We start from the raw sequence: 15,435 nt of genomic DNA on the forward strand, positions 1-15,435 counted from the left end.
TGGTGTTACACACGAACCTGCCAAACTTCGTGAAGTCCGAGAATTCCCGGTTCCGCGTTCCACACAAGAAGTTCGAAGTTTTATTGGGTTCTGCTCGTACTTCCGCTGCTTTGTCTTCAACTTCGCGGATATTGCTAGGCCCCTCACGAATCTCCTCATAAAGAATGTGGCCTTTTCTTGGGGGAAGGACCAAGAAAATTCCTTCGCGTCGCTGATTACTGCCCTCACATCACCACCTGTGTTGGCTGATTTTGATCCAGCCGCTCGAACCGAGCTTCGCACCGATGCAAGAGGCCATGGCATTGGTGCTGTATTCGCTCAAATACAGAATGGCACCAACCGTGTGATAGCCTACGCTAGTCGCCTTCTGTCGCAAGCGAAAAAAAATTATTCCATCACTGAGCGGGAATGCTTAGCCCTCGTTTGGGCCATTGCAAAATTCCATCCGTACTTAGACGGGCGTTCGTTCGCAGTCATCACGGACCATCATGCGCATTGCTGGCTGTTGACACTTAAGGGCCCTACTCACCTGCTCACGGACCATGGTCACTACTTTCTATCTCGTGTGGTGGATAACCTACTTCGATCTTGTGTTACCCTTCACAACTTCCCCACATCTTACCACCCTTAGACTAACGTCTTTACGGAGCGCCTAAACCGCACATTAACAGAGATGCTTTCTATGTACGTATCTATAGACCACACTGATTGAGACATAGCTCTGCCGTTCGTCACCTTCACCTATAACTCGCCGCGTCATAAAACAGCGGGCTACTCCCCATTCCATCTACTCTTCGGACGTCATCCCTTACTGCCCTTCTACACACTGCTTTCATCAGACCACTCTTCCTCCACTTCAAACGCTCAGAATGCCATCACCCGTGCCCTCACGGCACACACGGTAGCCCGCGCTCCGTTATCGTCACAGACAGCACAAAAGTCTCTTTACGATCGTCGACATAAGGATGCTGTTTTTTCTGCGGGATCTATGGTTCTTCTGTGGCTCCCATCTCGACGTGTTGGCCTCTGTGGGAAACTACTATGGCGATACGCTGGGCCCTACCGAGTCCTTCGTAAGGTCACACCTGTGACCTAAAAGATTGCCGCGACGACAAACTCATTGGCTGCTGCACCCAGAATGAAAGTAGTTCACAATTCTCGTCTCAAGCCCTGCACCGCTGACTCGTTCATTTAACAGGTACCGAGACAGAGCTGTACCGGCCAGTGTGATGATACGTGTATGGAACTGTCGCTCCGGCACAGCTGAAATGGCCCCCAAAAGGAGGAAGACGACAAGGTTGTTGTTGTGGGTTGGACTCTCGAGCTTCCCCTGTTGGCCTGCATGACTGTGCGCTCTTTAAGGCTTTAGCAAGACCCGCTGTCGGTGAATAAATCTTCCCGTAACCATACCAATGATGTTTTAGACAATCTCAAAATGGAGCTTTCGCTTACATGTGAGAAAGCGCCTGTCCTGAACAAGAGGTCATATATTGTAACCTACGACACACTAAATTGCACATAAGTCAAAGGTTTTTTGCATGCAAGCGGGCATGTCTCAAGAGATTCTTCTTCTGCTTAAAGGATGCATTGCAGAGGACACAGGAGAAAGGACGTTCTTCTGTGTGAATGCGCATGTGTGCCACGACATCACTTTTGAACACAAACATCGCATTGCAATGATCACAGGAAAAGGGTCGCTCTCCTTTGTGGTGCGCTAAGGTGTGTCTCACAAGGCTCTTCTTCTGCGCAAAGGATGCATCACAATGCACACAGGAAAAAGGCTGCTCTCCTGTGTGTGTGCGAATGTGTCTCACGAGGTTGAATTTCTGCAAAAAGGACGCATTGCAGTGGACACAAGAAAATGGACGTTCTCCTGTGTGAGTGCGCGTGTGGCGAATCAAGTCTGTTTTTTGCACGAAGGATGCATCGCAGTGAACACAGGAAAAAGGGTGCTCTCCTGTGTGCGTGCGAATGTGTCTCACAAGATTCCATTTCTGCGAGAAGGATGCATTGCAGTGGACGCAGGAAAATGGACGTTCCCCTGTGTGAGTGCGCGTGTGGCGAATCAAGTCTGCTTTTTGCGCGAAGGATGCATCGCAGTGAACACAGGAAAAAGGGTGCTCTCTTGTGTGCGTGCGAATGTGTCTAATGAGAGCCCGTTTCTGCGAAAAGGATGCACTGCAGTGTACACATGACAAGGGACGACCTCCTGCGTGAGTCTGTATGTGGACACTGAGACCATCTTTCTGAGAAAACGATGCATCGCAGTGGAGACAGGAAAACTGGAGCACTCCTGTGTGTGTGCGCACATGAGCCACCAGCTTGGAGTCCTGAGAGAAGGCAGCACTGCTCATGTGGTATTGGAAGGAGCGTTGGCCTATGTGTATCCGAAGGTGTCTGGTCATATGTGACTTATTATGTGTCGTATAGGTGCACTGTTGGCAGGAAAGTAGTCGTCGTTGTACAGGCACCAATGACGAAGACTGTCGCAGAGACGCAAAAGATGTGCAACCTGCAAAACGACGAGAGAAAAGAAGGGCAATGAAAATCATGTGTCATATAAAACTCTACTAATGGAGCAGTAAATGTTTAATGGTTGGTTCCCAGATATGTGAAGCAGACGATGAATGTGTCACCCCAAAACAAAACCTCGCACATGAGCGCTGAAGTGCATCGCATTCTCGTCTTGCTGGAGGCTAAGCATTATACATGCCAACGCCAGGTAGCACATTATAACTACTCTCGGATGTCATTTCGATGCTGTGTCAGAAGTGTGGCAGTTTGGGCTAATTGGTATGACATGACGATAGTTACAGTGCGAGAACAAGCGTCATACATTAGCAAGCCCTCCTCGTCTCTGTCCAAGAAGGAACTAAGGTTCCTCGAAGGTATCTGTGGGCACAACTAGTTGTAGTACTTTTACTTTTCTGCTTCGTTTCCTTACAGATTTTTTTTTTGCCCTTTTCTTTGCTTTTGTTTTTTCCCTTACTCATGCATTGCTCTTTGTGTCACATGATTTACTGTTTCCTTTATATGTTTACGCGCTCTACACAATAAACTCAGTTGGAAGTTAGCACTCATCTCCTTCTTGCCCCTTTGTCGTTGTCCCGTTCTCGCGCTATAACTATCGTTGTGTCTAAAGAGTCACACATTTTTTTAATAGGCACCATGGAAGCCATTGAACTTTTGTTTGCATAGAAGTGTGCACCAAGCAGTGTGCAGGAAAATGATCGTTTCGTAATCTAGCATATAATTCATGACAAACAAATAGTGAAAGGCTGATAATTTTATGACTCAGGCAAGTAACCAAGGTTTTAATACATTATTTATATGACCATTCTGCCAAGACCAAACCCATCCATCATAACCGGGTCGCCGCGAAACCGAGATACATATAATCGAAGTTCAGCTGCATACAGAAGGTTCAATTTATCGAATCAGCATAGCACTTGGCTCGCTTATCACCACAAATTAGCCCAACTGACATAAACAAGTTGCGTACACAAACGTATCCACTACCGCTGAAGGGGATACAAGGGGTGGAAGTGGGCTTCATTCTTTTGGAGCAGCTTTGGGAGCAGAAATAATGCGGTTTTGGAGCAGCTTTGGAGCAGTAAAAAGAGAGTTTTGGAGCAGCTCTAGAGCAGAAAAAGATGTGTTTTAGAGCACTAAAATTTAGTTTTAGAGCAGAGTTCTCGGACCACACATCACTGTTAATTATAACTTTTTATTTCTGGTAAACACAAAAAATTTCAATGGTTTTTACTCAGCATGCAATGCTAATCCAGCGACCAGACTTACCCGAAATTCGTATATATAAACCTTGAAACATCAAAGCTGAAAGTGCGGAACTCGTAGAAAAAACATGAGTGGCGCTCCAGACAGCTACTAGACCTTAGATAAACTGCTCATTGTTCGTGGTTGCCTGAAGAGTACTTGTGTCGTTAGAAGTCGCACCTGCACTTTTGTTTTCATTGTTGGCAGTGAGGTTGTGTACTGGATACACGTCGCATCGATCTTGTGATTGGTGAACACTAGATGCTTCTGCAAAAGACTTTTCTTCACAAAATGCTGATTGTGAACGCTTCTGTCTTTGCCAAACTGCTGAGCTGAATACTTTGAACGAAGGAGATTTCTGTAAACATTCGTTGTCTGGTTTGGTTTCGTGCGGATTTACTAACTCGTCATGCGTCAATGCCGTCGCGCGTCCGAAGCCATGTGGGCCATGTGTGCGACACAAAGCATCAAGTGATTTTGGTAGTTCAGTAACACCTGGAGTGTTGTGGTGCCGTAAGGACATTGTAAATGCCGATTTCTTTGCCCGTGAGAAATCCAACCGTAAGTTCGGTCTTTTGGCAAAATGGTCTACATTCCTGCCAGCATACGGTGGCATTGCATTGTCTGCTGCGATGTGCAAGTCCCTAGTCAGTGTTGTAATGGGTGAAGTGCATTCGGACGAGTCATATGGTGGTACAATGGTGGAATACTTACTTTGAAGTCTTGTTTGGGAAATATGCTTACTGCGGGAAGACTTCGCGTAACTGTGACGGGTGAGTTGAAAAGCCTTCAGCTGATGAGGTATGGACAGGTCTTCATCGTATTCTTTGAAACGGGTGATCATTTCTTCTTTGATCTTTTTCCAAGACTCATCGTTCTCGAAGATGTGGGTGAGGTAAAATTTGAATGCCTCACCTAAGATGTAGTCAGTGAAGTTGGTGATCGTCTCCCATTCCGACCATGATGCAGCGGTCGTGTGGAGCTCGAACAGGTAGAACCAGTTCTGTGCGGGCCCATCGTCCGCTGCTCCAGTGTACTTGGGGATGGGAAGGTCAGTCGATGCTTCCGTCATGATGGTTGCAACGGTGTCCAGTGGCAATGCACTTCTGTGGTCCGCGTTCGGTCACTGGGTCTTGCTAAGGTCTTCGATGATGATGGCCAGTTGATGAAGTGGTTGCAAGGTCTTCATCCTGACTACTCGTGTGACGCTATGATGAATGGGCGACGAGGCCTGACTCATACGCCATGTTTATTGCATTCTAAGTTCTTCCTCATCCACCTCTACTACCATGCCCCCCCCCCCCCACACACACGCACGCACGCATGCACACACGCGCACACACACACACACACAGAGTCTGACTTCCAAATTAAATAATTTAACATAATTTTAGCTTTTTAGGAGCCAGTAACACGATACCATTATGAAGACCTCAAGTCCAAGTGTTCAGATTTAATTTTTTAATTTGCAAAAATATGCTGATCCGCCTTGTAACCCTTAGCTCATAGGGAAAAATGTTGAACAGGTAGCTTTAGCTATATGGGTGAATTTAATATCACCAAAAATGATTTTCAGCTTTTAGAAATGCCATTCCGAAGCAGGAGTTGCGAATTTTTTTACCAGAAGTTGTGGATTAGTACTTGAGTTGTTCTTCTGTGAGTGTAGTGGTCGTAAACCTTTCGCTTATAAAATAAAACATGTACCACCTTTTCCCGGCATTTTCGTATTCAATCATGTTGAGGGGTACATATTTGAAGATAACAAAGCAATTACACTTTTCCCTTCGAAAAGAAATTTGTGCACAATCAAAGAAAAAATCTCTGCACAATCAAGCCCTGGCTAACAGTGTCGGGATACTTTGTATTCTCTAAAACATTTTTGTTTTACGAAAACCAGTCGCTATGCAGCTGAAGACTTTAAACTAGTCGTAGCTTAAGCAATCGCATCAGCTGTTCATCAACACTAGATACTTCGCGCCCTCATTTTCCACCGAAAGTTTGACTTTTCACTGGCCCGTAATCCAAGTTTTCCAAGTTTTGAAAGCTTGAAAGAAAAAAAAAGCGGACACAAATAGCTCCCTCTAAAATACCTGCTAGACAGGACAGTCAATATTCCATGGTCAATGAATGGGAACCATGTAGCAGCTCTTACAAAATATTCCAGAGCAGTGCCAGAGAGGGCCCTGGCCGCCTCCCTTCCCGAAGTCACCGGGAGATGCCCGAGCCTTCCAGCATCCCCATAGTCACCGTTTATGTTCTAATGTTTCATGGTCACAGAAATAGAGGACGCCATAGCCAGAACAAACACACAACGGAGCATCATGACGATTCCATGTTTACAGAGGATAAGCGCAGCAGTGCAAAGATTACTTCAGATTTGTGGTTAAACAAATAGAGAAATATGAGCTGAATGCTTTAGCTGACACTGGCGCTCATTATTCGGTAATGAGTCACAAATTGGCAAAAAAACTGAAAAGGTTGTGACGAAATGGAGTAGAGCACAGATACGCACGGCAGGTGGCCACACTATTACGTCGCTTGGCAGATCCACCTCATGGCTCGAAATAAGAGGCTTCACTTACGTTGCTGACTTCATCGTACTGCCGGACTGTTAAAGCTTATATTAGGAATGAATTTTCTGCAAGCCAATGGAGCCAAAATTAATCTGAGCAGATTCAGTGTAACGTTTTCTACAGAACAAGCTATGTCGGTGGAGGAATCGGAAAAGCGACGTCTTACTTTTCTGTGCATTCTTGATGATGACATCACAGAGCCACCACGCTGTAGTGTAATGGTGCTAGTCGAAAATAAGGCATTTGGTGACCACAAAAGAATAGCGGATGGAAATATATGGCTATTTTTAAAGAAAGGAACTTGCATGGCGAGGGGTCTTGTTCACTTAATGAATGGCCGCTCAGTTGTGCTCCTTACAAATTTTGGGAATGAATGTCAGCCCATCGCGCAAGGTATGGCTATCGCCTATTTCCACGAGTTCTGCATGATGACCGAACTATGCAGTTAGCGACAATGCCAACCACTCCACAAGAGACCTGCAACGTCGACACATCAGTTAACGTCAACCATAGGCTCCCAGAATGTCAAAAGAAACGATTGTTTGCCCTTATTAAAGAATTTTCGGACTGCTTTTAAAGCTCCTCTAAGGTGCGACACACGGCTATTACAAAACACAGGATTATAACAAAAGAAGCTACAAGATCGATTTGCCAGCACCCATATCGAGTATCACAAAAGGAAAGAGACGTCATCAAGAAACAAGTGGAGGAGATGCTTTCATATGATCTGATCCAGCCTTCCAGAAGCCCATCGGCGTCTCCCGTAGTGCTTGTTAAAAAGAAAGATAACAGCCTTCGATTCTGCGTTGACTATCGGAAACTGAACAGCGTAACGAAACGGCATGTATACCCTCTGCCGCATATCAATGATACGCTCGATCGACTACGGAGTGCAAAATACTTCTCCTCCCTTGATCTCAAGAGCGGATATTGGCAAATTGAGATGAATGAGCGCGACCGTAAAAAGACGGCATTCATAACCCCAGACGGCCTCTACGAATTTAAAGCGCTTCCATTCGGCCTGTGCACAGTGCCAGCGACGTTTCAGAGAATAATGGATGCTGTTCTCACGGGACTGAAATGGCAGTCCTGCTTGGTGTACTTGGATGATGTGGTATTTTTCGCTACATTTGACCAACATCTAGAGCGACTCCGCACAGTATCAGAAGCCATTTGTTCAGCAGACTTGACCATCAAGCCAGAAAAATGCCACTTCGATTTTGAAGAGCTTCAATTCCTCGGACACGTCGTCAGCTACGAAAGCGATCGTCCAGATCCCGAAAAGACAGCTGCTATCGCGAAGTTTGCGACACCCAAAGACAAGAAGTCATTACATCGCTTCATGGGTTTGTGCATGTACTATCGGCAATTTGTGGAAAATTTTTCGAACATTGCTGAACCACTTACTAATCTAACAAAAGATGACGTGCCTTTTATGTGGGAAAGCAAACAACAGGAAGCATTTGATGAGTTAAGAACACGCCTGCAAGCCTCTCCAATCCTCGCCCACTTCGATGAGACTGCCGAAACTGAAGTTCACACCGATGCGAGTAACGTCGGCCTCGGAGCCATTCTAGTCCAGCGGCGAAACGGCCAAGAAAAAGTGCTAGCGTATGCCAGCCGCAAGCTTTCTAAAGCTTAGACAAATTACTCTACAACCGAAAAAGATTGTCTTGCGGTCATCTGGGCCATAAGTAAATTTCGACCGCACCTCTACGGTAGATTGTTCCGAGCAGTCAGTGATCAACATTGCCTGTGTTGGCTGGCGAATCTTAAGGATCCCTCTGGCTGACTAGCAAGATGGAGCCTCAGGCTACAAGAGTACGGTATTACTGTGGTAGACAAATCTGGGAAACAGCACAGCGATGCCGACTGCCAGTCAGGCGCACCAGTGGAGACAAGTGAGCCGGAGGAAGAAGACTTCCCGTTTCGAGGCGTCGTCCAGGCATCAGAAATTCCTCAACAACAACACAATGACCCCGATTTGCTGCCGCTTATACAGCGTCTCCAAGGACTCAACGTTAAAGTCCCGTGCACTATATCCAGAGAGCTCCCTTCGTTCTGTCTTCGAGAAGGGGTCCTTTACAAGAGCAACTTCGAGCCTCATGATGACAAGTTTTTACTCATTGTACCTGCACATTTACAAAACGAGATTCTGCACGCATGTCATGATGAGCCAACATCTGAACATATGGGTGTCAGCCGTACATTCGCCAGAATTCATCTAAATACTACTGGCCAAAACTGTTAGCATCAGTTCAGCACTATGTGAAAACTTGCCGTGAGTGTCAAAGACGCAAAACTACATCCATGAAACCTGCAGGCCTTCTCCAGCCAATAGAACCGCCGAATGCCCCATTCCAACAAGTCGATATGGATCTCCTAGGCCCGTTTCCGACATCGACTGCACGCAAGAAGTGGATAGTCGTAGCCACGGACTATCTCACTCGTTACACCGAGACTGACTCGCTGTACAGTGCAACAACTCTTGAAGTTGCCAAGTTCTTCATCAACAACATAGTCCTCAGACATGGTGCACCCAGCGCCGTAATTACAGATCGCAGCACAGCTTTTACTGCAGACCTAATGAAATGTCTGATGCGAATGACCCATACAGACCAGAAAGGATGGCATACCATCCTCAAACAAATGGCCTAACGGAGCCCCTGAACAGAACTCTGACTGACATGCTTTCAATGTATGTCGACGTCGAACATAAACGGTGGGATGAAATATTGCCCTACATCACGTTCGCATATAATACAGCCGTTCAAGAAACGACGCGAGTGACATCATTCGAACTTGTATTCGGCCGAACAGTCACCACTCCACAGGATGCCACGTTACCACTGAATGATGAAAGCAGCAATCTACCCTACCTAGACAACTTCTTGAAAAGAGCCGAGGAAGCAAGACAGATGACGAGATACAGAATATGCCGCCAACACCGTATCGACTCCTACCGGTACAATCAGCGTCGTACCGAAGCGCATTATCAACTTGGTGACAAAGTATGGATATGGACCGCAATGCGTCGCCGTGGACTTTCTGAAAAACTTATTAGCCGTTACTTCGGGCCTTACGAAGTACTCCATCGTGTAAGCGATGTAATGTACCAAGTCAGATCTGCTATACACGGGAGCTCAAAACGCCGCAACCCTACAGAGGTTGTACATGTAAGTCCGGATGAAGGCTTACTATGAAAGATCAAAAAACCAGAGACGCCTACCAGGACTCTATTCATAGCCTGATGCATCGGGGCGATGAGTATGAGCAGGGGGATTATGCCGCGACATCTTGCCTGCATTCAAACAACGTGCACATCACCGCACGCACAAGGACACACATGCACGCCACCTTGTAATGCGCAGAGACAATGATGGCACGAGCACCCAGCTGATGTGCGCCATGCACTCGGGACTTCTCTTGGAAAGGAAGAAGAAGGCAGCGGAAGGACAGCTTTGGTGTTCGACTGACACGTTCTATGACCATAGTCACTTTGAGTTGTGGGCACAGGTTCTCCCTTTTAATAAATATGTGTTATTATACCCCCCCCCCCCGTGTCCTTCAACATCGCTACTATATAATCGCGACCTCATCAACTTGAGATTCGTACATTGGAACGATTGATATTACGCCTCCACAGCCAGATATTCAACTGTACTGGTACAACTTCCACCACAATACTGTGTCAACGCCTTAGAGAGTCAATTTTTGTTTGCAAGAGGGAAAAGTGCTTCTCGGCGTCCGCCAATCTTTGTTTCTTTAGCTTTAGCTTCTTCAGAAAAGTGGCAGCACGCTTCTTTTCATGCTCCTTTCATAACACATTGGCCCTATCTGCTTTAGTCTTCTTCAACTTTTCCTTCCATCGCGTGTTCACCCCGCGGACAATTTGAAACATCCTCTTGGTAAGTTGCACATGGGCAACTCCTTCAGCTGACAAGGTGGCATCGAAGATGATTCGTTGGGCAACGTGAGATCGTTCCTTCAGATTTTCTACCAGGCAATCTTTGTTGATAGGAAATCCCCGCTCAACAGATGCATTTTCATGCAAAATGGTGAGGATAATTTTGGCAAAAGTGAAGAGTCCTTTGTTTGAACCACAAATTTGCACCCAAAGGGCACCCAGCCGATCCGTGCTCCTCTGAAAATTTTTCAACGCTAGTTGATGCCAAAGAACATACATGCTTGTAGGCCCACATTGCCCGATCAGCCTCTCTTCCAGTCATCCATTGGTGTTCCATTAGCACTTAAAGAACATCAGTCAAACGCCTTTTTTTCTCCAAGCTGTGGAATCAGCGCACATGCAGGATCTAGAGATGAAGACCTCTTCAACAGCTGGAACTTAAGCACCGGCCTTTCCAGTACCTTTTGGACAATTCTTCAAAAATGAGGCGCGGTCACTTCTGTACTGAAGAATAATCGAGTCAAAAAGTTTCAGAGCCTTTCTGAGGGCATTTTTCGTAGCGAAGCCAAGGTCCAGCTCAGGTGCCTGAAAAATGTTTACAGGCTGGTCCTTATCTATCCTCATTAACTTCAATGAACAGTTCGCTGTCATCATCACCTTTTTCTTCAGAATGCTGCTCGTTAGGAATCGTAAAAGCGTTTCCAGTGATGTTCCAAGAAATAGAAGCATCGGTGTATCCCTCTGGAACTAGACCAGGAACGGCTGCACTTCTGTGACACTAAGCATGAAGGTTGACTTTGCGCACAGCAGAGGGTTGCAGATTGCTTTCTCGATCATGGCATAACTGGTGCTAATCGGCCATTTTCTGTTGTTTTGACACGACTCGATGAACACCCTTATCTAAGGCAGTACCTCAAGGGCTTCTGAAAGCACATGAACATTTTCAATCTACCGGAAAGCGCAAAACTTAAACAGTTCAATGTTGCTCCCAGTGATGCATGTGTATTCAGCGCGTCGGGCAGATAAACATTTGAACAAAATGTACATAATCCGCAGAAATTTCACTTGCCACTTCATCGCCCCGTATTCAGTTTTGAATGCGCCGTTTACACCATGAAGGCCACAGCTTTCAATGCCGAGGATTCGACGGCCGTCATTCGCTTCAAAAAGCTCTTGCTCGATGTTGAAACTTCATGTTGAAATTCGGCTTGTCCATTGATATCTGCAAGATTTTCTATCGCGAGAGTCCTTCTGTGGTCCTTTCAAATGCGCACACCAATTCTTCAGCTCGAGTGCGCCCAAGAAAGCGGGACATCAGGTAGTGAGTTTTCACGTGTTCCTCTGTATCTGACCAGAAGCAAACTAGCACGTCCATTTTCTTTTTTAGTGCAACCTTGTTCAGCGATTTATCAAACGCTATGACGAGGTGGCACGCTTGACTCGCTTCCGACACAAGGCTCTCTTTGAAAAAAAAGGTGTGAGACCGTCTTTGCTAAGCTGCATTTTCTGGGCTGTAGCTGACGAGAAAAACATCAGTGGAAACAGAGAAATGGACACTGCAGCAGCACATAATGATGAGTGCGTCATGATATCATTGAGGCACCAAATGACTTTTGAAATGGCCTTTGTGAACTGGTCAAAAATATTTCGACGCATTCCAAGCAAGGATGTGTCGTCAAGACAGTTTGATTCGCTGTCAGCAAAACATGAACAAGGGGTCCAGGATCGCTTCGCGCAAAGAAAACGCACAAGCCAAGAAAGGCCGTTGTGAGCTCGACTCTATGCAAGGATTTCGAGGCAAACAAGGAGGCAGCTGGGCCATTTTCAAGGTCACCGTGGATCTGGAGAGACAAGAACCAGCATGGTATTTGCAGTTTGGGCTGAAAGCTAAAACCCAAACCAGTTGTGACTGCACCTTGCGAGGAGAAGCGAAGTCCCTGAAATTCTTAGCAAAGCCGCACCTTCTAGCAAACAATGGGGGATTGAATGTGTGGTTGAAGGAAAGGAAAATGGCACTATCCTATGCAGCCCTTCCAAGAATACGCCTCAGGACCTTGACGACGAGGGATTAGTTGACCACTCTTCCTTCCCCCTCTCCATATGATCGGCTAAATGAAGTGGCAGGTTTGACGATAAGCTGCCAGGCCACTTCATTGTCCTACCCGAAGCGCAGTCAGGCAAGTTTGGCACGTGTAGCGGGAGCCGGCTTTACGAACCTCACAAACTGCCAGAAGAGTTCTTGGAAACCAAGGTCATCTAAGATCATCGGAAGTGTGTAAAATCTTGGTGACGTGTGCAAGAAGTTGGTGCAGTGCATTTGTGACCATATTTTGGCATCCTGTAGACTGTTCACTTTTCACGTGCATTGTGTGGTGTCTTTACCCGCCTTCGTGGGTGGAGCACCTAGGCCATCGAGCGCCGTATTGGCTGAAGCCGCGGACAATGCGCCCAGGGTTGGCAATGCAACCCTATATAAGCGGAAGACCTTTTGTATATTTTCAGTTCTCCAGTTTCAGTTCTTCAGACTTCTAGTTCTACTTGACACTTGATCACCTCCTTTCGAATTCAGTTACTAAGCATGTAAATAAATTGTTGTCGTTCTTATGAGCGCCTCATCTGACTTGTTGGACGATGGGTCCCAGGACGGTGGCCCGCTACCAGAATGAGACCCCCGAGACCAGGAGCCGCAACAACGTTTAGATTGACGCCTCTCAAATTCATTTATAATAAAATGAGGTGGGCTCACAAAAAGCCAGAAACGAACTGACCTGCATTTTTGTCAATGCGGCCAGATCTTGCACATAAATTTCTATTTGCAGGAGATTTTTTATGGCAACCATACGAACAGAAGAAACATTCGAAATCCGGGAGTTTCGCGGACAATGCAACAGACTTGCAAGTATGTGATGATAACACCAATACATACTGTTCTCTCCCGGTGGCGGAATATAGCAAAACACCGTTTATGTGGCCTCCGCGATTAGCTACGGCAATGCGCCATAACCAAACACCGTTTATGTGGCCTCCGCGATTAGCTACGGCAATGCTCCATAACCAATCTTTATTTTTTTTTAATCGGAAATGAAGTATTTTTTGTAAAATTTTAGGAAAGATTCGTAAAATCGTAAGTGAGGTCAAAATTTGTATATTTTATGGAAACATGGGAAGAGTTGGCAGGCATGATTATAGCAGACAAGCCATTTCTGATGACACGGTAATGCTATTTTACTCATTTCAGCTATCCCACTACCCCTGAAATATGACAATTTTCACACATAATTAGACGCTATACATGCTCAGTGGAGATTCTTAGCTACCTGTTCTGGCATAACGCTACCTTAAGCCTACTGCACACTTTTGACAGGCGACAAGCTGTGCGCCGAGCTGACAATCAGTGCCGCCTTGTTGAGCAGGGCAGTGTTCAAGGGCACGCCACTTTGCACAAACAAAGTCGCTTGCTGTTCCTGAGATCAGTGCCGCAGATTGCGGGTGCCCAGAAAGCTTGCTGCATGTAGTAGGAAGCTTTCGAATAGCACATACAAAGCTTTGCGCTAGTGTTCCTCACCACTGCGTCATATACTGTCGTCTTGGGTACCCTTGAAAACGGGAATCTCTGGAATAGTGTATGCAAAAATAGTGTTTGTTGTGGTCACGTGCTATTTCCGTTACAGAACAAAGGCGCACAACTGGATCACATATGACACAAGTGCAATAGCTGCAAATGCTACTCTAAAGCTTTGCATAGGTAGTTTTGAACCTCCTTTTTTATTTTTTTTAGGGTGTGTGGGAAGGGTACATGCTTTTTCTGGATCTGAAAGAAAATAGCGTATGATGCATGAACAGTTGTAAAAATCCCCACTGAGCATGCATAGTGTCTAATTATGTGTTAAAATTGTCATATTTCAGGCGTAGCGTGATAGCTGAAATGAGTAAAATAGGATTACTGTGTCATCAAAAATGCTTGTTGTGGACGAGCCTTTCTCATGCTTAGCATGCAAACACGCGTTTGTGTGGTTAAGCTGTGACTGCACCATCACTAAAGGCTGGATGCACAAAGAAAAAAAGAAATAGAAATGCTCACCTGAATCTACGCGTACAGACATTCCTACTCTTTTTGGTAATAACAGTAAATAAATATCAAACATACCCTAAATGTGAAATATTATATGTTGCAGATCTGTCTACAACGATCTTCTTTAGAGACCCAGGAACATAAAAAATGGGAAGTGACCTCAAAACTCCACGTAATATATGGGCGTTGAGCAGGCTTCAAGGCAAGCGAAGCCATTTAAAACAGTCGTTTCCTACCACTGAAGCCAATCCAACAGCAACACTGACGTCAGTATCCAGCGATCATCCAAAACAGATACACTATATCAACTATGCTACTATGGTAACGCTAAACGTTAAGAACAGCGTGCATACAATAAAAACTACGGGTCATTTAGCATGCTGAGCATGCACATTTCCAACCAATCATTCAGCTAAGCACGTTGTCCTGCAAAGCCTGTTAAACTAAAATAGTCTGTCTGTTATCATGCCAAACGCGCACTTATGGAATAGCAACTGATGCAGCACACCACGTGCATTTGTTGGGCGGCTACATAAATGCACCACTATCCATTGGACCGCAAGAACACGAAGACACGACAATGTTGCAGACACACAAAATGCTTATTATTAGGAAGTACGATGTACGACACCAGAATCTTGGGTTCTTTAAGAGGAAAAAATGGCAGCGTAGTAACGCACTTCCCTTTGGGAGTACCGTCTTTGAAGCCTGCTTCATCTTTAACGAAACCTACTGACCGTGATTCTCGAGTTGTTGTGTGTTGCAGTATGTTTTGTCTTACGTAGTGCTCGTGAAGTTTGCATTCACACTTAACTTTTCATGCAGCCTGTTGCGTCAAAGTCGCACGGGAACTTCAATTCCCCCACAAAGTAGGGTGCCTGATGCAAGCCCGCACCCTTGAATTTTGAGCCGTTCATTAAACATGAACTGTATTTGAATAAATCTCTTATGCCTACTAACGGCCGAATCACTGTACTTCAGTGTGCACTCTTTAAAACTAATTAGTAGCAAGCTTGCAACCACAAGCAAAGAGTTAGTAACAGGAGCTGATACACACTAACTTTTCTTGTGCACTTACTAACTTTTGTGACCTTTTCGCTACGTAA

At 45.6% G+C, this 15,435-nt stretch overlaps 1 protein-coding gene across 3 annotated transcripts in view; it reads right to left on the reverse strand.

Annotated features, from left to right (window-relative positions):
• The window catches only part of LOC119169737 (uncharacterized), a 76,992-nt gene that overhangs the window by 17,245 nt on the left and 44,312 nt on the right, over window positions 1-15,435 (reverse strand). For 2 of the 3 annotated variants that reach the window (XM_075890586.1, XM_075890583.1), the window contains one exon: window positions 1,299-2,512. The exons of the other annotated variant lie outside the window; for it this stretch is intronic. In XM_075890586.1, the coding sequence (XP_075746701.1) occupies window positions 1,524-2,512 (989 nt within the window). In that variant the 3' untranslated portion in view covers window positions 1,299-1,523. Of the gene's footprint in view, window positions 1-1,298; window positions 2,513-15,435 lie in introns of those variants that run through there. 3 annotated transcript variants of the gene reach the window in all.

This window comes from Rhipicephalus microplus, chromosome 3, assembly GCF_043290135.1.
Source record: "Rhipicephalus microplus isolate Deutch F79 chromosome 3, USDA_Rmic, whole genome shotgun sequence".
Classification (NCBI taxonomy): Eukaryota; Metazoa; Arthropoda; class Arachnida; order Ixodida; family Ixodidae; genus Rhipicephalus; species Rhipicephalus microplus.